At 36.7% G+C, this 20,651-nt stretch overlaps 2 protein-coding genes across 2 annotated transcripts in view; one reads left to right on the top strand and one right to left on the bottom strand.

The window, feature by feature from the left end:
- Positions 1-1,969: 1,969 nt before the first annotated feature.
- LOC128862962 (neuronal acetylcholine receptor subunit alpha-7) overlaps positions 1,970-20,651 on the top strand; it is a 29,438-nt gene continuing 10,756 nt past the window's right edge. The window contains exon 1 of the mRNA XM_054101816.1: positions 1,970-2,365. The gene's annotated coding sequence lies outside the window, so the exon portion shown is untranslated. The remainder of the gene's footprint in view (positions 2,366-20,651) is intronic.
- LOC128862963 (neuronal acetylcholine receptor subunit alpha-2-like) lies at positions 3,283-14,906 on the bottom strand. Its single transcript, XM_054101817.1, has 5 exons — positions 14,745-14,906; positions 14,457-14,635; positions 4,725-4,823; positions 3,913-4,471; positions 3,283-3,852 (listed from the first exon to the last, which is right to left on the bottom strand). The coding sequence occupies exons 1-5, from the start codon at positions 14,830-14,832 to the stop codon at positions 3,497-3,499; spliced, it is 1,281 nt and encodes a 426-aa protein (XP_053957792.1). The 5' UTR covers positions 14,833-14,906; the 3' UTR covers positions 3,283-3,496.

Below are 20,651 nucleotides of genomic sequence, written 5' to 3'. Positions count from 1 at the left end.
TCTGCGCGTATCGTCCGCCCGACTAGCATTCGTTCTATGAGCGAGACGAGCGCTCTGTTTACTCCCATTTCCGTTAGCGATTTGGTAATTGCTTCCGGGTGTATGTTATTGAAAGCACCCTCGATGTCCAGAAAGACAGCACGAGTGTTAACCTTATAGTGAAGTGATTTCTCAATCGTGTCTACTAGCGAGTGGAGTGCTGTCTCTACTGATTTGCCTTTGCTGTATGCATGTTGAGAGGGTGATAGCTAATCTTTCCTTTGATGTGCCCATCTAGCAATCGCTCTAACGTTTTTAACAGGAAGGATGATAGGCTAACCAGCCTGTAGTCCTTCGGATTCTTATGTGTGGTTTTTCCTGTTTTGGGAATGAAGACCACTTTTACTTCAGCCCATTTCTTGGGGATATAATTAAGTCGTACTGCTGCCTCAAAAATTGAGGCCAGTCTATGTGTAATCATACTAATTGTGTGTTGCAGGTCAGCGGGGATGATTCCACCTGGTCCCGGTGAATTATAAGGTTTGAAACTGCCAATTTAAAATTTTGACGTAGCAGGGGTAATGTTTAGGAAAAAACTAAGCATGCGGTAGTGATATACAAAAAAATTAACACAATGTCACTTCGTTACTGTCTGAACAACGATTGATGGAGGAGTGTCTGAATATGTGTGAAATTATCGTGTAGATTGTGTTAGTGATATATAAAAAAAGTCAACATCGTTTTCACACATGTTGCTTCGTTGCTATTGAACAACGACTGGTTGGACGAGTGTGAGAATACATGTGAAATGATCGTGTAGAATTCGGCTGACGAAGTTGTCTCACTCATTTTGTTTTCTCCATAGTTATTGGGCAAGCCTGGTAATCTATCATCCTTGGTAGCATGTGTCTATTACACAGCTAATATAAATCATGGTGAAAAGAATTCAGAAGTTGTGGGATTTTGAAGGAAATATTTGATTTGCTGACGTAAAAGGCGATGTGACGTCGGCTTGTTTACGATAAAATTGAGATTGTATTTGTGATATGAGAAAACATCGTCACATCCATTGTTCAAGTCCCTTTATTGTCCTCTGAAACATATATGACTAGATGTGAAACTCTCTCATTTTATGTGAGAGCGCGCTCAGGAACTAGTTTGAGAACTTGGCAGCATTGCCAATCCTTGGACAGCTGAACAGTTGATAGAAGAAATAGCGGACTGCAAAAAATAGGGTTGGTACGTGACTACCGTTCGGAATTCACAAAGAGAACGTAGGTTCGAATCTCGGTGAAACTCCAAAATTAAGAAAAACATTTTTCTATTAGCGGTCGCCCCTCGGCAGCCAATGGCAAACCTCCCAGTGTATTTCTTCCATGAAAAAGCTCCTCATAAAAATATCTGCCGTTCGGAGTCGGCTTGAAACTGTAGGTCCCTCCATTTGTAGTACAACATCAAGACGCACACCACAAATAGGAGGAGGAGCTCGGCCAAACACCCAAAAAGGGTGTACGCGCCAATTATATATGTATATATAAATAACTAATGAGGACAGTTCGTTTTTACGTTAATAGAAAAGTGACGAGATTTATATATGTATCATTATTTGCTTTAAAATAAATTCGGTTAAAACCAAATAAATTAAAATTAAGTTTTAATTAATGTTTGTTTTTCCAATTTTCACAGTGTTTATTATTTCCTTTTCGCCTTCTACTTTCTAATTCATATTGTGTACATACATACATTGTGTACATACATACATGGTAAGTCGCATAACGGCAAATATATACAAAAGTCCCAGTAAACAATACTTTACTTTGGTAAGCTGGTTGATGGCAAATATGTATGTAAGATCAATAAGTATTAAAGCTTGCATAAGCATAGGTTGTATGATGATGAAATAGGATATACATAGGTATGTATAAGATAAAAAAATGTTAAAACCAGGATAAGTAAAAATTGAATTATAAGCTCCTCCAGTTGTGAAAGAAAACAACACATTGTTCGAGAAGAAATATAAAGTACCCCACGAATTGTGCGAAAATTAAAAGATAACAAAGAAAAAAAAAATTTTTAAAGCAAACGTAACAAGTACTAAGACGAAGAAAATATGCCGAATCAGCCGTTTTTGCCATCAAATTTGTGGTAGCAGTCAAGTAATACAGCAGAAGCCAGAAAAGAAGTCAGACAAAGATTTTACTGAACGCCACAGAAAACTTAAAAGAAAATATAGGAAATTCTCGCAGAACCACAAAGTGAGAAAAGGAAACGACAGTGAAATGACAGTGAAAGTTACGAAAAACTGAAGGCCAAAAAACCGCACAAGTAAATACATAAACCGAGAAACTAAATAAAAAAATCAAGGCGAAAGGAAGGTCATGTTAATGTAAGTTATCTACATATAATATAAAAATGAATCGCAAAATGTGTTGGTAAGCGCAAAAAAAACGCATGGACCAATCTTAACAATTCTTTTTTTTAAATGTAGAGCCATAATGGCTAGCTTGAATAAGAATTGTAATCTCTTTGTAGCTTCTTCTGCGAACAACTTTTGTCGGATTAAGTTCGTCTTGGAACTTCCATACTGTCGATTGTTGTTTTGTTTCCGGTTCATATGCATAGATCATGGATACGAAGCCATTTTTTTTTTTTGGTGGGTGAGGTAGGGTTCAAAATGCTTTCGCACTTACAGCGAGCGTCGTCTTCTGCGTCGTGTGGTGTGGCCACTAAAACGATCCTCCTCTCCTTCTTGGAGACACCCTTTCCGGAACTGCTTTCTATATTAATTTTGGAGGTCTCAGAACGGCATCCATAAAGGACCAATTCTATTCACCCAAATGTTTATACCATATTGAATGTATTTTGGTCCCACCAATGCTTTTATCTCGCGATATGTCACATAACGTTCTTGTACGCAGAACATTGATTGTTTCAGCACAACAGTCGTTTGGTAAGGATCGATTGCCACGTTGGAAGTCGGTCTATTAGCGTTTCACAGTTGCTAAATATGGTGCTTTAACACCAAAAATCGAGTAAGTTGATCAATGCACTCCTGTCTCGATAATCTACGTCGAAAATCGTAATAAGTCATCTCACGAACATATTCACAAGTTAATTCCATCTCTTGGGAGAGACGAATTTTTCAACTCACTAAAAAAGATCAAATGAAGCTTGTAAGTGAAAGCGTAATATTTAGTTTAGCTAAAAATACCATCAAAACTAATAAAATTATTCTCTCCATGAATTGTGTTTTCCAAAACATTTTTTAATTAATTTTTTTAAATTTGTTATTAATTTTTTAAATTTTTGCTATGCACTCAAATTCCGCTAAAGTTATTACATTATTATTTTGCTTTGCAGGCGTAGACTCGAGATGAGAAATAAAAAAAATCCTAACATAATCCAAACCACTGATTTTTGATTAACTATGCTCCTATAAATGTTACAAGAAATAAATCAAACTTTCAGGTAAGCGGGAGTCCGCCCTGGTACAAAGATTACGATAAAACGAAATTATTTAAACAAAACATACAGTAGCTAATATGGAATAAATTACACTAAAAAGTATTAATGCAAAATTCTCAAAAAAGCTAGCCAATTGCATCCATTCGTAAGGCGTGGAATCTGTGAATATTAAATTACTGAATTCTTGTAGTGCCACGTCTTCAAACTGAGTATTTAAGTCGCCGGTTTCACGTTGTGCAATTAATGTATTTCTTCTTGGTATCATATAAGAAACAAAGGAGTTTCGTAGTAAGTTAGATATAAATGGATGGAGTTTGCCGCGGTAGGAAGCATGGGTAGCGAATATTGAAAACACAGCGAGTATTTGCTGAACTGTAACCAATACAAAACTGCAACTGAAGAATTTCACTAAAAAAATTGTAAATAGTAATTTTTTTCCAAAATGAATAACACTTGCATTTAACTTACCAATTGAGGGCGTATTTCGTGAAATTTTACCAATTAAATGAGTAAAATATATTAAGACGAAAGTTATAATAATTAGATTTAAGCCGTTAATACAAATTTTCAAACGGTGACCAGTTTCAAGGCATAATGCCAGAAGTGAGAGTACAATAACCGTCAAAATCTGCGCACGAAACACCGTCACAAATGCACAACGTCGTTCAAACTTAAGGTGATAATCCATTGTTATATATGGTTCGGCACAGCAGGAGTACACAGTCGAAATACGTTCTACTCCGAATTCAACCACTTTATATTCCATATTTGCCATATCGATATCTCCAAAATTTATAGTTCCATTCGGATTAGTATAATTCATAAAATCCACCTCGAAGCCATCATAAGTCCACGAGCCGAGACTTAATTTGCATTCATGTCTATCGTGAGGCCAATTGTTCATCATCGTGGTGCAAAAAATATTTCGTTCAATGTTATCATTCCAGAGGACCATACCAGTGTTTTCCAAAATGACGATGCCATGGTGATGCATCCGAAGAAATTTATCAGGAGCATTGTTGTACACCTAATAATGTCGAGCAAGCCACTTAAAATTTATTATATTTTGATATTGTACATATAAATATGTAGTTATGAGTAGTATGCATTGACTTATTACTCGCTTGCTGAGAGACTGCCAAGGCTAAAAACCAGATATGTACATATGTATATGGTTTACTTTTCTTTCATAACTACAAAATTATTCTTTTTTTTTGTTATGGTTTCTTAAATTACGGCAGTCATGCAACAAACAAATGGTAATGCTTCTACAAACAGACCTCTAAGTCGGGCACCCAAACTAATTTTTGCCGTACTGGTATGCGTGTGAGATTGTTGTAGTCAATGGGGTTCCAACCCAACTTCGGATCGTGCCAACCCTAATCAATGAAAAGAAGAAATTGAATGAAAAAACATAAACTTACCAAATTGACAAATAAAAATAAATTGATGACAATAATTTATGTATATTTATTGAAGAGAAGATGTTATCTTTGCAGTAAGATCGATATTAACTGTATATGTGCACATAATTATGAAAATGGTTTAAGTGACAATTTCTTTTTCTATATACATATTTAATTAATTGCATTTGGATAATTTGGATAAAAATTTGTTTATATTATGCGACCTTTTTATTTAGAATTTTACTAGTCTTGATTAACCGAAATATGTAATATTATGAATATGAAATTTTATGTAAATTTCATGCGAAAATGTTGTTTTTAAAATTGGAATTCTCTTAAGCAATTATCAAATTTTCCATCCAATCCATCCATTGTATTTGCACAGACGCATGCGCCCGCGGTATTTTTTACTCTTCTTGTTGTTGACTCTTCTAGTGATTTCGTTGCAACATTCGTTTTACAAAATGTATTTCTTCCCCTACACTTTTCTATCGATTCATAATATTGCATAGTAATTTGCTTTTTTATTTTTATTTTCATTTCTGCCAACCTAAGAAAGGATAGGTAGAAAGGAATGAGCCGATACCAAAAATTTTTGGTCTATTTTTTCATTATTATTATTTGATGACTGCCCATGTCAATGCTATTTTAATATTACGATTTTGGCCTGAACAAGCATCACTGTTATTACGTGTTTTCGATAAGTTATATCTTCCATATGCACTAAAATGAATAATGCTGCTTCCCGTGCACCTCTTGAAGCTGTAGTTTCAGTCCTTACGAGTACATACGGCTTGACATTGTCATCATAGAAATCAAGGCGAATTGAGTACTGAAGGTAGCGCTATTAAAAAACAGTTACTTTACTCTGATGTCAGCTCCCTTCGCAATACAAAACAAGCGAACAAAACAAACAAAAGTAGGAGAAATTACATGCTTGTGAAAATTCAGTTCATTAAGACAAAACAAACTAATGCAAACGAAGTGCCGAAGTTAAATCAGAAATGAATATAAGCCCTCCAAATGCAGTTTTCTTGTGTTTGGTTCTTTCCATTGCTTCCGCCTACTCTTCTTCTTCACTAACAAGTAATTCCCCTTCCTTTTCTTTGTTTATTGATGGACTCTTACGACACGGCGAACTCGGAAGGCGCAATCTCTTTTTCTATCATTCTTGCATAGAAATTATGGAAACCAAAGTTGTATACTTACATTTTTTGCTTATAATAAGCTAACGAAATAGAAAGTTTAGGATACGGAAGTGCTTTTGCAAATAAAATGGGAATCTGTAATATTTCTTGGTCCTCTGCAACACAGTTCCTAGCTCATTCAGCATTTTGTAAATGTACATCATGACTTACTTTATGATGTAATATCTCTTCCTCATTATTGCATTCACCGATTTTTCCCTTCAGTAAATCGCTAATAATTAGTTCCGAATTTTATTTGTCGTTCCTGTTTTTATTTGATTGTCATTTATCGGCTACGATATAGTTCAGAAATGTGTCAAAGGGGCCACACGCCACACTTTCTTTAAAGTACAGTCGAGTCCCGATAATTCGAAATGGCGAGGGGATCAGTTTTTTTTCGATTTACACAGAAATTCAAAATTTCCATTAAACGAGGCTCAAAAAAGAAAAATTCAAATAAACGAGGCTTTTATATTTCATCATGTATACTTAATAAATTAAATTAAAAAAAATATTTAAGTACATTCAATTGTACGTTTTTCATATTAAATCATAATTGAATATTAAAGAAAATTATAATAACAAAATTCATAATTTTTTTATAACATAAAATTGGTTTTTAAAAAAGTCTGTTATTTTCGATTGTTTGACTCTTTTTTCTTTAAGCTTTTCTATTTCATTTTCAAAACTAATAAGGCTATCAAAGACACTGTCTTGAATATCATTTGTTGAAAGAAAATGTTTCAATCGATGAACTAACGCTATGGCTTGTGTTGTTGTTAAAGTTTCATCGCCTTCGGCGTCATCATCATCCTCGTCACTTTCATTACTGACATGCACAACTTCTTCCAAAATGTCGTTATCTGTTACCATACCAGTTACAGCAATGCCATTGTCAACGTTAACATATTCCTCGAAAGATCCGGCATTTTCAGAGTATTCAGATATAGCTTCCCACAGATAATCTATGTTTAATTGACTATGTTGTAAATAATCATCGTTTTATGTTTTATTGAAACCACAAGCACGGAAGCAGTTTTGAATGCACGAAATGCTTACATTTTTCCAAGCTTTGTAAGCAATTTGTGTAGCTGTTAACATTGTGCAACTAAACTTTTTCTTTTGATCAAGGCTGTTAACTAGATTAATATCCATTTCCTTGCGGTATAAGGATTTAAAATCTTTTATAATGTCCATGTCAAGGGGCTGCAGCTTGAATGTGGTGTTAGGTGGCAAAAACTCAATTTTACGTGGCTCAGATGAGAATTTACGCGATGCGCCGTACAGTTGCCTATAAATAACAATATCATTCGATTCTTAGCTGCCATGGTGTCATTTAATATTTGAAGCCATTCGTTAAAAATTATTGATATCATCCAGGCCTTCTTGTTGTGCCGATAATACACTGGAAAGTAAGAAATGTTTTTAAAGCACCTTGGTTTTGCTGACTTCCCAATAAGCAAGGGCTTAAGTTTTTCCGTGCCATCCATGTTTACGCAAAATAACAAAGTCACTCTTTCCTTACTTTGCTTGCCCCCATGACATTTTTCATTTTTAAAGCAGTAGGTTCGATCTGGTAAACACTTATAAAACAACCCAGTTTCATCTGCATTAAATACATCCTTAGCCTCGTAGTTTTTAATCAGGTCATTCAACTTTTCCTTCCAGTCAGAACAAACAAACGCCTTCATTATCAAACGCACTTTCGCCGCACATTTTTTTAAAGGAGATATTGTTTCGTTGTTTAAAACGATCTAGCCAACCACTGCTTGCCTTAAAATCTGTTATGTTCATAGCTCTGGCAAAAAACAAAGATTTTTCTTTTAATAGCTCTCCGCCAATGGGAACCTTACTCTCACGGCATTGCGTAAACCACAAGAGTACATTTGGATGTTCAGGATGTTTCTGACGTTTCAGTTTACTATGAGATGATGTTTGCAGAATAAACTCTCTTTTATGTAAAATTGACGTGGTTGTTGATGGAGCGATATTAAATTGTTTTGTCACGTCAATATTTTTTGTTCCGTTATCAATGGCTGAAATAATGTCTTGCTTTTGCGCGATTGATAAGGTCTTATACGTACGTCTATTTGCCATTTCTAAGAAATGATGTTGTGCTTAGAATAAAATTCGACAAACTAAACGAAAACAGTGCGAGAAGCGCAAAATTCAACATGCACAGCGACATTAAGGCGTCACAGCTGTTTGCAAAATGCAACGGTAATTTATCGACAAAAAGTTTCAAATTGCAATACGAATTATAAGAGGTTACGAAAACAAAATTTCAATTTATAAGAGGTTTAATATTCTATGAGTTGTGAAAAAGACGAATTAACGAGGGGACCAAAATGTATGGAATTTTTACACAGAATTGTAGAATGAGAAATAAGCCTTTATGTGACGAACAAATAACTTTTATTATTTTGAGAGCATATGGTGTGTAATTGGCGGAATTTCTCAAAGGCTTTTTTGTAACTTATGATTCATATTACATCATTAACTCTAGTTTAAGGTTTTGTGTTTATGAATAACTGACAAGCGTTCATATTAGAGTATTTAAGAAAGTCCTAGTTTAATTTGGCACTTGTTTGTTTGCTTTCTTTTTTCCTCATTCTGCCTGTATATGGAAAAGGCACCTTCGATTCGCCATACCTGTGCTCGCTTTGTTTGAGCTCTGTTTGCTTGACGAAAGATTTACGTGTGAACGCAACAACAAAGCTATCGAGCAAGACTGCTATAACTCACTCTCTTTCTGATATTTGGCAAGCTTCATTCTGAAAATCGGCGGCACGAATCTGGCTTGATAATTTTCTTGTTGCTTTCACATGCTAAGTATAATGAAGTGGCGAATCGAAGACGCATAGTTAAAGAAGAGAGAGTGTTGCCAATCAAAACTCTTATGGTGTTTTTTATTTTTGTAATAATGCCGAATTTATTCTGCTCTGCGCCAGTGCTATACAATTTGGATGTTCTTTCCTTTTCTTATTGCTTATTTGTTATTTTCTTATACTTATTTGCTATTTTCCTATACACAAAGTGGGGGTCCGCGTTTCAAGCTGATTTTAATTTAACTGTGTTCACAAGTTCATAAAAATGGTTGTGAGAAAACTTTAATTATTACAAAACAATTAAGGTGTATCGATCAATTTTATTATATGACTAGATGATTCGACAGTCGTTGTCCTGGGATAGATATAAATGTTCAATTCGATCTGGGATAAATAATAAAAAATTGTTTAAAAAACAGCGTTTATTGTAATGCTTTTTGATGCATAACATTTTTTATTTTTTTCTGGCGTGTAAATAAATACCTACCTTTGATTACTTTCCGACACGAGAACAGGCGACATACAATTGCTCATGTGAAAAACATGGATTTTCAATTGCCCTTGCGATTTATTTATGTGAAAATGCAAGTCACATTGGAAATTGTAACTGTTTAAAGTCGTTAAAGTTTAGGTCACTCAGAATCATAGGGTGCGTGAAATCAAAATGTCTTCGCCTTTGTAAAATTGTGGCTTCTAAATCATTGGTTATATTCCTCAACATAATGATATTAATGCGAATTTTAATTGCATATTATGAGGTTGTTATCTCGATTTCTGAAATTTTGAGCAATGTTTGGGAACACCATCTTGATGAGTTAGGTCTTTGTTTCAGCAAAGTGACAGAAATAGGCAGGCAAAGTAATGTATCCAAACGATGAGTCAACACGACTTTTTCAGGATTGGTCGTTCTGAAATTCAACTCTTCTTCTTCTTAATTGGCGCGATAACCGCTTACGCGATTTTGGCCGAGCTTAACAAAGCGCGCCAGTCGTTTCTTTCTCGTGCTAACCGGCGCCAGTTGGACACACCAAGTGAAGCCAAGTCCTTCTCCACCTGATCTTTCCAACGCAGAGGAGGCCTTCCTCTTCCTCTGCTACCACTAGCTGGTACCGCATCGAATACTTTCAAAGCCGGAGCGTTTGTATCCATTCGGACGACATGACCCAGCCAACGAAGCCGCTGGATCTTTATTCGCTGCGCTATGTCTATGTCGCCGTAAAGCTCATACAGCTCATCGTTCCATCGCCTGCGATATTCGCCGTTGCCAACGTGCAAAGGTCCAAAAATCTTACGCAGAATCTTTCTCTCGAACACTCCAAGCGTCGCTTCATCGGATGTTGTCATCGTCCACGCTTCTGCGCCATACGTTAGGACGGGCATGATGAGAGTCTTGTAGAGTGTTAGTTTTGTTCGTCGGGAGAGGACTTTACTGCTCAGTTGCCTACTTAGTCCAAAGTAGCTCTTGTTGGCAAGAGAGATTCTACGTTGGATTTCAAGGCTGACATTGTTATCGGTGTTAATGCTGGTTCCTAAATAAACGAAGTCTTTTCTTCTTCTTAATTGGCGCTATAACCGCTTACGCGATTTTGGCCGAGTTTAACAAAGCGCGCCAGTCGTTTCTTTCTCGTGCTAACCGGCGCCAGTTGGACACACCAAGTGAAGCCAAGTCCTTCTCCACCTGATCTTTCCAACGCAGAGGAGGCCGCCCTCTTCCTCTGCTACCACCAGCTGGTACCGCATCGAATACTTTCAAAGCCGGAGCGTTTGTATCCATTCGGACGACATGACCCAGCCAACGTAGCCGCTGGATCTTTATTCGCTGCGCTATGTCTATGTCGTCGTAAAGCTCATACAGCTCATCGTTCCATCGTCTGCGATATTCGCTGTTGCCAACGTGCAAAGGTCCAAAAATCTTACGCAGAATCTTTCTCTCGAACACTCCAAGCGTCGCTTCATCGGATGTTGTCATCGTCCAAGCTTCTGCGCCATACGTTAGGACGGGCATGATGAGAGTCTTGTAGAGTGTTAGTTTTGTTCGTCGAGAGAGGACTTTACTACTCAATTGCCTACTTAGTCCAAAGTAGCACTTGTTGGCAAGAGAGATTCTACGTTGGATTTCAAGGCTGACATTGTTATCGGTGTTAATGCTGGTTCCTAAATAGACGAAGTCTTTTACAACCTCGAAATTATAACTGTCTACAGTGACGTGAGTGCCGATACGCGAGTGCGCCGACTGTTTGTTTGAAGACAGGAGGTACTTCGTTTTGTCCTCGTTCACCACCAAACCCATTCGCTTTGCCTCTTTATCCAGTTTGGAGAAGGCAGAACTAACAGCGCGGTTGTTAAGGCCGATGATATCAATATCATCGGCATACGCCAACAATTGTACGCTCTTATAAAATATTGTGCCTGAGCGATTAAGTTCTGCGGCTCGCACGATGCTCTCCAACATCAGGTTAAAGAAGTCACACGACAGCGAGTCACCCTGTCTGAAACCTCGTTTGATATCAAACGGCTCGGAGAGGTCCTTCCCAATTCTGACGGCGCTGCTGGTGTTGAGCAACGTCATCTGGTAAAGCCGTATTAGTTTTGCGGGGATACCAAATTCAGACATAGCGGCATACAGGTAACTCCTTTCCGTACTGTCGAATGCAGCTTTGAAGTCGACGAAAAGATGGTGTGTGTCGATTCTCCTTTCATGGGTCTTTTCCAAGATTTGGCGTATTGTGAATTTTTGGTCGATGGTAGACTTTCCAGGTCTGAAGCCACACTGATAAGGTCCAATCAGTTGGTTGACGGTGGGCTTCAGCCTTTCACACAATACGCTCGCTAGAACCTTATAGGCGATATTTAGAAGACTAATCCCGCGGTAATTGGCACAAATTGCAGGATCGCCCTTCTTATGGATTGGGCAGAGCACACTTAAATTCCAATCGGCAGGCATGCTTTCATCCGACCATATTTTGCATAGGAGCTGATGCATGCACCTTACCAGCTCCTCGCCGCCATGTTTGAATAGCTCAGCCGGCAGTCCGTCGGCGCCCGCGGCTTTGTTGTTCTTTAGCCGTGATATTGCTATTCTCACCTCGTCATGGTCGGGTAACGGAACGATAATTCCGTCGTCAACGATTGGGGTATCCGGATCTTCACTTTCTCTATGACATGCGCAGCTGTCACTGTTTAACAGGTTCGAGAAGTGTTCCCTCCATAATTTAAGATTGCTCTGTACGTCAGTCACCAGATCACCGTCTTTGTTCTTACAGGAAAACGCCCCGGTCTTAAAACCTTCTGTAAGCCGCCGAACTTTCTGGTAGAATTTTCGGGCGTTGTTCCTATTGGCCAGCATCTCAAGCTCCTCGCACTCACGTATTTCGGCCTCACGTTTCTTCTGTCGGATAATACGTCTCTCTTCCTTTTTCAGCTCTCTGTAGCGATCCCACATGGCTCGCGTTGCGCCCGATCGCAGCGTGGCTCTATAGGCGGCATCTTTTCTTTCGGCGGCAGCATGACATTCCTCGTCGTACCAATTGTTTTTTCGGGCTCGCCGGAATCCGATTTCTTCTTCGGCGGCGGTACGTAGGGAACGAGAAATGTTGCTTTCAATTCAACTCGCATGGTCATATTTAATTGATTTAATATCAATAAAATGTCCGACTTCAAACATGTATTAAATCTGTCGGCTGGCGTTGATCATGAAATCACTGGCAATGTTTGCCAAAATCACCTGCAAATACAACCATTCCACCACCAAACCAGTTTCGGTTGTTTCTTGCATTGTGCGATCTAATGCTATCAAAGATTTTTTATATGTCATCGTTAGTTCATCCCAAATAATCAATTTGATTTCTGTAACTCTTTGGCCATCGCAAAATTCGTCGAAAGGTTGCAATTGAAGCTTCATTAGTTTGCATGTTGCACGGTAACTTGAGTGCGATCGAATCGCTCCCAAAATCAATGATATTAAAAAACGTTTTTCTAGTTCCACCGGGAGCATCTAAGAAAAAATTCTGTCAGTTCCATCGTTTATTACTTTCACGAGGGTATCGTAGGCATATTTTTGTTGCTAATTTATAAGGGGAACATTGGTTCACAGAACCATGCAGGTGTTCACTGTATCTGCCTCTTCTACATCGTGACAGCCAAAAGTCAAAATTTGGTGCCCTATTTCTGCTGGCATGCCTTCCTATAAGACAGTGCCCAAATAGGACTCTTACTAAAACTTAAGAAGACCGTTAGTACGACCTATAATTCATTCTGCCCATGTCTGCCTACTAATGCTACAGGTATGTAACTGTCTCCAGCGATTGTTGGCACTACTTAAGATGTATTTGCAGATTACATGCTGCCAAGGACATAGGTATGTTAATTTTGTCTTGAGTAATTTGGAGCATAGTGCCCAGTTTAGCTAACCCATTCGCCTTACAGTTACCCTCAATACTACTGTGGCCCGGCACCCAGAGCAGAGTTATAGAGAAAAACTGTGCTTGCGTTCTTAATTGTTCATAACACTCTATTCCTATTTTCAAAGAGTGTTTCCACAATTGAAGCGATTTCAGAGCGAGCTACCTCTGTATCGGAATTTACTTATAAGTAGAAATTGCTGACTGTAAATGCGTAGAGATTTTTAAAGCGCTAAAAGGCCTTCTTTAATCGCCAAAACTGCAGCTTGGAATACACTATGATGACCAGGTAAGCGGAAAGCTATACTGATTCCTATAGTGTTCGAATAGATACCGCCTCCTACGTGATCCTTGAGTTTAGAACCATCGGTATATACAAGATATAAGGATGATTATATGCAGACTGGAAATTTTCCCCGAAAAATAAGTAAATTTTAATTGAATTCAGTTACAGGAGGCGATTTACTTAATTGTCATTAGTTTTATTGATAGGCATAGAGGTATGATATATGTTTATATTTTTGGCACACATTTCGTTTAATGGCACTGTTGCTATATTATATACGTTAGTATGGTATACCTATGTTTTTATTTTTATTTTTTTTATTTCCATTTCTAAATTTCAATATGTTAAATTTAAACAATAAGTAATTGTTTTTAAAGTAGTATTGGAAGTATATTTAAATACGCTTTTGGCAATTTTTTATAGGTGACAACTCTACCCAAATGTTAAATTTTTTAATACGGCCGTTTTAACTATTTTTTGTTTTTTTGATATTTCAACAAACCTTTTGTCAACACCTATTTCCAAGTTTTTTCTTTAAGATCTCTTTAAGAACACAGTCAGATAGAAGAAAAGGATAAAAAAGATGAATCAAATCGAAAAAGTCGTTCTCAAATTTTGGCGTAACATAGGGAAATAATGAATTCATTTTTATATACATACATACATCCATATATAGATTTGTGAAAGGGTTGAATTATTCTCGTTATTTTCTCTCTTTTTAAATTTATACTCCGTTTTCGTATTTGCTGCCATAAAGAAAAAAATGGTATATGTACATACATACATACGCATGTATATACGTATACATACGTACATACCATATGCAAGTATATATTATATATGTATATTATAGCTTAATCTACGTCAAATATGTATGCAATTATGATATTTAAATGTACGCTTACCACCTCCAAAAGGCCCACGAAGTGAAAGGATCCATCCGATTCCCGAAAATCATAATGTTGCAACACTAAATTCGCATGCAACTCAATCCGTTCGCCTTTTGGTGCAGGCTTAACGGCTGGATCGTAATTCACGAATAAATCAGTGATTAGCGACTGACGTGCAATAGATGCAGAGTAAACTGACAAGATTAATTTTTAAGTAAAAAAACACACACACGTATATAAATTTTATGTACACATCTATAGTATAAAACACAACAAAAAAGATCTATGCATCAATGTACTCACATTTCGAATCAGTTATTAGTGGCGTTGAAAAGATCACTAAGCAAAAAAAATTTAATGAAGACCAGAATCTAATGCTTGAGGTACCCATCTTGGTTTTCAACCGCTTTAATATGTAAGTTACTCGTCTACACCTCGCTTTCAACTGATACGAGGAAAATTATGAAGATTTTAAAAACCTTCATCCAGAAGTCATCTTTCAATCGTAAGTTGTATATGTTGGATAATTTGTCTGTGATTTAATTTACTCAAGTAAGACTAAATTGATGCTAAATTTAAAATGCCCAATAACTTTGTTGACAGTTGGTCTTGTGGAAATGCACATACATATATGAGCTAATGAATGTACATATGTATGAATGAAAAAAAGTGTATATACTTACATATATATAAGTATATGCATGCTTCGACACTTACATTTTTTGTTGGTGGTTTGGCCGAGCTGATCCTCCAATTTGTGGTGTGCGTCTTGATGTTTTTCCGCAAATGGAATGACTCTACCGTTTTATGCCGAACGGCAGATTTTAAGGGGACCCGGTGGTCTAGAAATTTCCAAAAATCGATTTTTTGTTTTTTCGATATTTCTAAAGTATAGTATCTTAGGAATATACTGTGAAATTTTCATGCGGAAATTCCTTATATTATAGCTTCTACATCCCATTAACTAGGTAGAGAGCGGTCCGCGCGCTCCTGTACCTCAAACTTTAAACTCATTTATCTCGAAACGACTTTTTTCGGCACGGCGGGGATGAAAACAAAAAAACTATTCAACCGAATCACTTGAAATCTGGATATGTTGTTCACAACATGTATCGCCGGAACTAGAATCATAATTTTATTTAAATAATTTCCTATTTTTTAAACTAAAAAACTAGTGAAAAAACCGGATTTTACGAACTTTTTTTTCAAAAGTGCGTCATTTTGTCAATTTTTCATTTTTTCGATTTGTTCTAATTCTGACCATAACTGCACTCTTTCTGATTAAGAATCTCCTTGAATTTTGTGTTTCAGATGAGTAGAAGTCTCGAAATCATCTACGCCGTCCGGGTTCGATTTTTCATCTTCAGTGGCATTTTTATAATAATAAATATTGTTTCAAAAGTAAAAAAAAATTTTTTGTATGCTCAATAAATGGCAATTTAATGGCAAAAATAAATCGTGAAAATTGGTGAAATTTTCGTGCTCTAGACCACCGGGTACCCTTAAACAAACTGCTTGTTGACTGTAAGGAATCACGCAGAATCAAAAACAAGTTTGTATATTTAATTTGTCCAAATTTATATATAAATTTTCAAATTCTTCAATTTTTAATAATTTTTTGGTTCTCCAAATACTTAGATTATAAAATTTAAGCTTCATCGGTTTATGTTCAGCTTTTGGCGGCAATAGTTCTTTCTTCTCTTCGTCGTTTATAAATATCTTATTTTAATTAAAATTCGGGACCGGCCGAATGGTAGTCACGCTGAAACTCACTCGACCCCACTACCAATATAAAAAAACTATCTACAAAATAATATATTTTAAATTTAATATTATAAATTTGAAATAACCCTGAACCGATCAGACTAAAATTGTATACTCTAAGGTTTGGGTGCATAGTAAAGGAACCGAAAAATTCCTGGGAATGAAAAATCGCAGGTCTTCGAAAATTTAGACACCCTTATGTACATATCTATAGTATGTGCGAAACTTGCTGGAAAATCTGACTCATAACGGGATTATATACATATATGTATATAATTGGCGCGTACACCCTTTTTGGGTGTTTGGCTGAGCTCCTGCTCCTATTTATGGCGTACGCTTTGATTTTGCTCCACAAATGAAGGGACCGGCAGATATTTTTGATGAGCAGCTTTTTCATGGCAGAAATACACCCGAAGGTTTGCCATTACCTGCCGAGCGTCGGCCGCTATTAGAAAAAAACTCTTTCTTCATTTTGTTGTTTCACGGAGATGAGATTACACCACTGAAAAGTTTATAATCTTTGAAGGAAGTGATGTTGCCCAGTGTGAATGCACCCAGCATTGTTATCTACTCTCGTTCTGTAAAGCCTGATTTTAAGAGTCGTAAAATTATAAGCAAATTATAAAGGCAAACATTGTTGTTAAGAAAAAAGTTTTGTTTTAGTGATAGAGAATTTCATGGCTGTTGAGCACCAATTCTCGACATTTTAAAACGTATGTGGTGGAGCTCCAAGGAGTACTCTAAACGGTGCAAACTGGTGTGTTCTAAAATCTCTTCAAAAATATTCTCGAAGCGTAAAATCCCACTTTCTTGGAGGTTCATTTCGAGGTACATAAATGGAAATAATCCTGTCATGAAACATCTCATTGAATAAATTTATGACTTCGCGAATAGCATGGTATATGGCACCGGGTTGCTGAAATGAAAGGCTTTTCAGAGCATGTTCACACACTTTTGGGAACAAAAAATCGTTGATACAAGTTATCATTGCCATTGTAAGTCCCTCATTATGAAAAAAATCTTTAACCTCTTGACGCTCGGATTTTTTCACAAAAATGAAACCGAAAACGTCAGTTTTTTTGTTTTGTATTTAAAAAGTTCATATTGTTTAAAAATAAAAATTATTAAAATTAGAACAAAAAATTGTTTTATTTCAATATTACATATAAATAAAATAACTAATAAAAATTGTAAGTTTATTTTGCATGGTATATACATATAATATAAAAACATGGCTCCAACATTAGCCAACTTGACAATTTTGACTTTATAAAATACAAGAAAAGAAACTATATGCAGAAGACGGCACAAACGACAAATAGCGACTGGCAAGCCCGATTCGTTCATATGCCGTATGTAAAGTAGGTAGACGTTCATGCTCGCTGTTAGTTGTCACAGACAGGGTAAAGATGGATAACAAAAACTTGGATGGTGCGATTGCATTGTTTGTTATTTATGCCTGTTTCAAAAGAAAAAAGTAAAACGCAGAAAATTATGGGTACATGATTGGGTAATTAAGAAGAAGAAAGATACCATGTAAAGCTATTAAATTTCTTGAATTTTCGGATTCTAGAAACTATAAAAAAATTTTACATATGGTCATGGAGACTTAAGCTGCATTCTCGAATTGACAACGCCTGCAATCGTTAAAAAAGCATTAATGCGAGAAGCGATTACGCCAAACGAGAGAATATTTCCTACGTTAATATGCCCTGCCTCAGAACAAAGCTACGAGGACTTGCAATCCCTGTCAAATGTATCACGCCGGCCTCTCGGCTTAATAGTAGTACAAACATGTTCCGGAATTATTTCTGCACTAAAGGCATTTAATCCTATCGCAAGCTCCAGCTGCTTCGATTTAGTTTATATTTTTAATTTTTATTTGCCATAATTCTAACTAGTTTTTTGGCACGCAATTAGCTGCACTATTAATTTCTGGCTCAAGCTCATTTTTTCCGCCGATGGACACACTCCAAGCATCAACACAAAATGAGAAAGTTGTTTTTGTTTTCAATGTAATTTTATTTTTTATTTTTGGCGAACATGCTCACCAACATGCCCAAAGACGACGAACATGCTCGCGCTCCGCTGCATGTAGCCTATTTAAGCGGTTAAGGAGGGTAATACCTAAACAAGAAGAGGAATTCGTTTATTGTATTTTCTATTGATTTAGAGAAAGTTTAGTTGCTAGAATGTACAGTTTCGTTATCACAATTCGCAACTTAATTTGCGTGGCCATATTTTAATCCAACTAGTAATGTTTGGAAATCTATGTTAAGTCTGCTCCATTCTACTCGTAGTCCTAGACCAGGCTGAGTAGTTGTAGTGGTGATGACCTACTGTTTCTTTTTCACATAGCGAGTTGTAAATGTGAAATGTTGTGCTCCAGTTCTAGTCTGATCGTCGATTTGCTAAGCTTTTCCAGTGTTGAGAGATCTGGTTTTTGATAATTCCCCATAATACAATAATTCCTTTCGAAATATGAAATATCCAGAATTGAGTCGTTTGGGATTATTTCACGAGCAAATTTCAATGCATACTACTTGCTTTGCTTTACAAGGCTCGCTTAATTGAAATTCTGTTAAACAAATTCCAGCACCGACATCATAGCTCATTTTGGAGCTGCCCGTGAAGGTGTATGTATTGAAAGGCTTGGTAAGTTAATAAGGTACCGTTCCAGTCTGGTTAGAGATGCGACTTTATATGTTTAGCAGAGAAAATCCAAGGGTCGATGAAAAACAAATAACATTTTCTCCTAAAAATATATAAAAATGCTTATAACACCCCACAAAAATACCGGCATGGGTTATTGCTATTCAATTCTTCTAAAGTTACAACATTAACTTTTGTTGACATATTGGCTCATTTTTGATACTACTTGAAAGACTTCAACGTGGCTGATCATCACCATAAAAAATTAAAAGTACTAGGATTAAAAACAAATTTGAGTAAGATTTCGTATAGGTAAACATTTCATTATGTCTTGTATTTTATCTAAAGGGTTTTCCAATAAGAGGTGTTATTTTGATATTCAAAGAAAAATTCTATTTTTAATATAAATGATCGGATGTTTATTTCATTATAAAGAGGAAGGTATGCCGCTAATAGTGGGAAATAACATCAGGCAAATGACCACCACGACCACGCTTATAGGACAATATCCTTTTCATGAAATTTTCCATAACCGAATTGCAAAGTGGCTGCCCTATGTCCTCGATAGCCTCTCGAATACCATCTTTCAGGTCTTTAATCGACCCTGGGCTGTTGGCGTAGACCTTCTTCACGTGGCCTCAAAGAAAAAAGGCATACGGTGTTAAATCACAAGATCTCGGTGGCCAATTGTGACACCTCTTCGAGAGATAACACGGTCCCGAAACTTTTCCCGTAAAAGATCAATGGTTTCGTTGCTTGTGTGGCACGTAGCGCCGTCTTGTTGAAAATAAACGTTGTCCAGATCAATACCATCCAATTCCGGCCATAAAAAATTGTTAATCATCTCTCCTGTTTGACACCTAACACCTGTGATTGGAAAACCCTATTCTATATATATAATTGGCGCGTAAATTCTTTGTTGAGTGCTTGGCCAATCTCCTTCTCTGATTTTTAGTGCTGTTCCATAAATAGAGGGTCCAACAGTTTTCTGCCGCCTCCGAACTGCAGATGGTTTTTTATGAGAAGCTTTTTCATGACGAAAATACTCTCGGAGGTTTGCGTTGCTTGCCGAGAAGCGGCCGCTTTAGAAAAAACCTTTCCAATTATTTTGCCAAAAAGGGTGTGATAGATTTGACAATGCATACGGCGAGAACTAATTCGCAGAAAAAAGTTCCGTTATTTTTGATTTTGCTTGTTAACAATGGAGTAGGGAACTAAGCATTGCAGTGATTGCATTACATGAGTAGGGTGAAAGTGCAAGCGAGATTTACGAATTGCTGAAAAAACTTGTGCAGCCATAAAAGCCGTTCGAGAAAGAATTCCTAGAAATTGGAAATCGGAAAATCATGTTCAGAGAAATGAATGCATCGACCAGATCCATGTCAAGACTAATTACAGATGATCTCCACATGAAAGTCTTCCAAATTAGACTCGATAAATGCAAGCAGCTTTTTCGGTGGCACGCGGTCAACGGCCATGAAAATATTTTTTTCACAAATTAGAAAATTTTCACTTTTGAATAAGTTTTTAATAAGCAACACGATAAAATCTATGCTAAAACTTCTAAAGACGCAAAAAATGTTATTAAAAGGGTTCATTGTGGCCACCAATCAATGGTTTGGTGGGGAGTGTCTTGTAAAGGCGTTACATGTGTTTATTTCTGCGAAAAAGGGGTTAAGATCAGTACGTAATCTGTTCAATGGAGAGTGGTGGCTAAAAAACAATATTCCTGGGTTCATAGCCGCAGAAGATTGGCTGTCTGAAAGTCGAGATCTGAGTCCATTGGAGAGAATG

This window comes from Anastrepha ludens, chromosome 5, assembly GCF_028408465.1.
Source record: "Anastrepha ludens isolate Willacy chromosome 5, idAnaLude1.1, whole genome shotgun sequence".
NCBI classification, from domain to species: domain Eukaryota; kingdom Metazoa; phylum Arthropoda; class Insecta; order Diptera; family Tephritidae; genus Anastrepha; species Anastrepha ludens.
The sequence above is the reverse complement of the archived record's forward strand: the minus strand, read 5'-3'. Positions and strand labels throughout refer to the sequence as shown.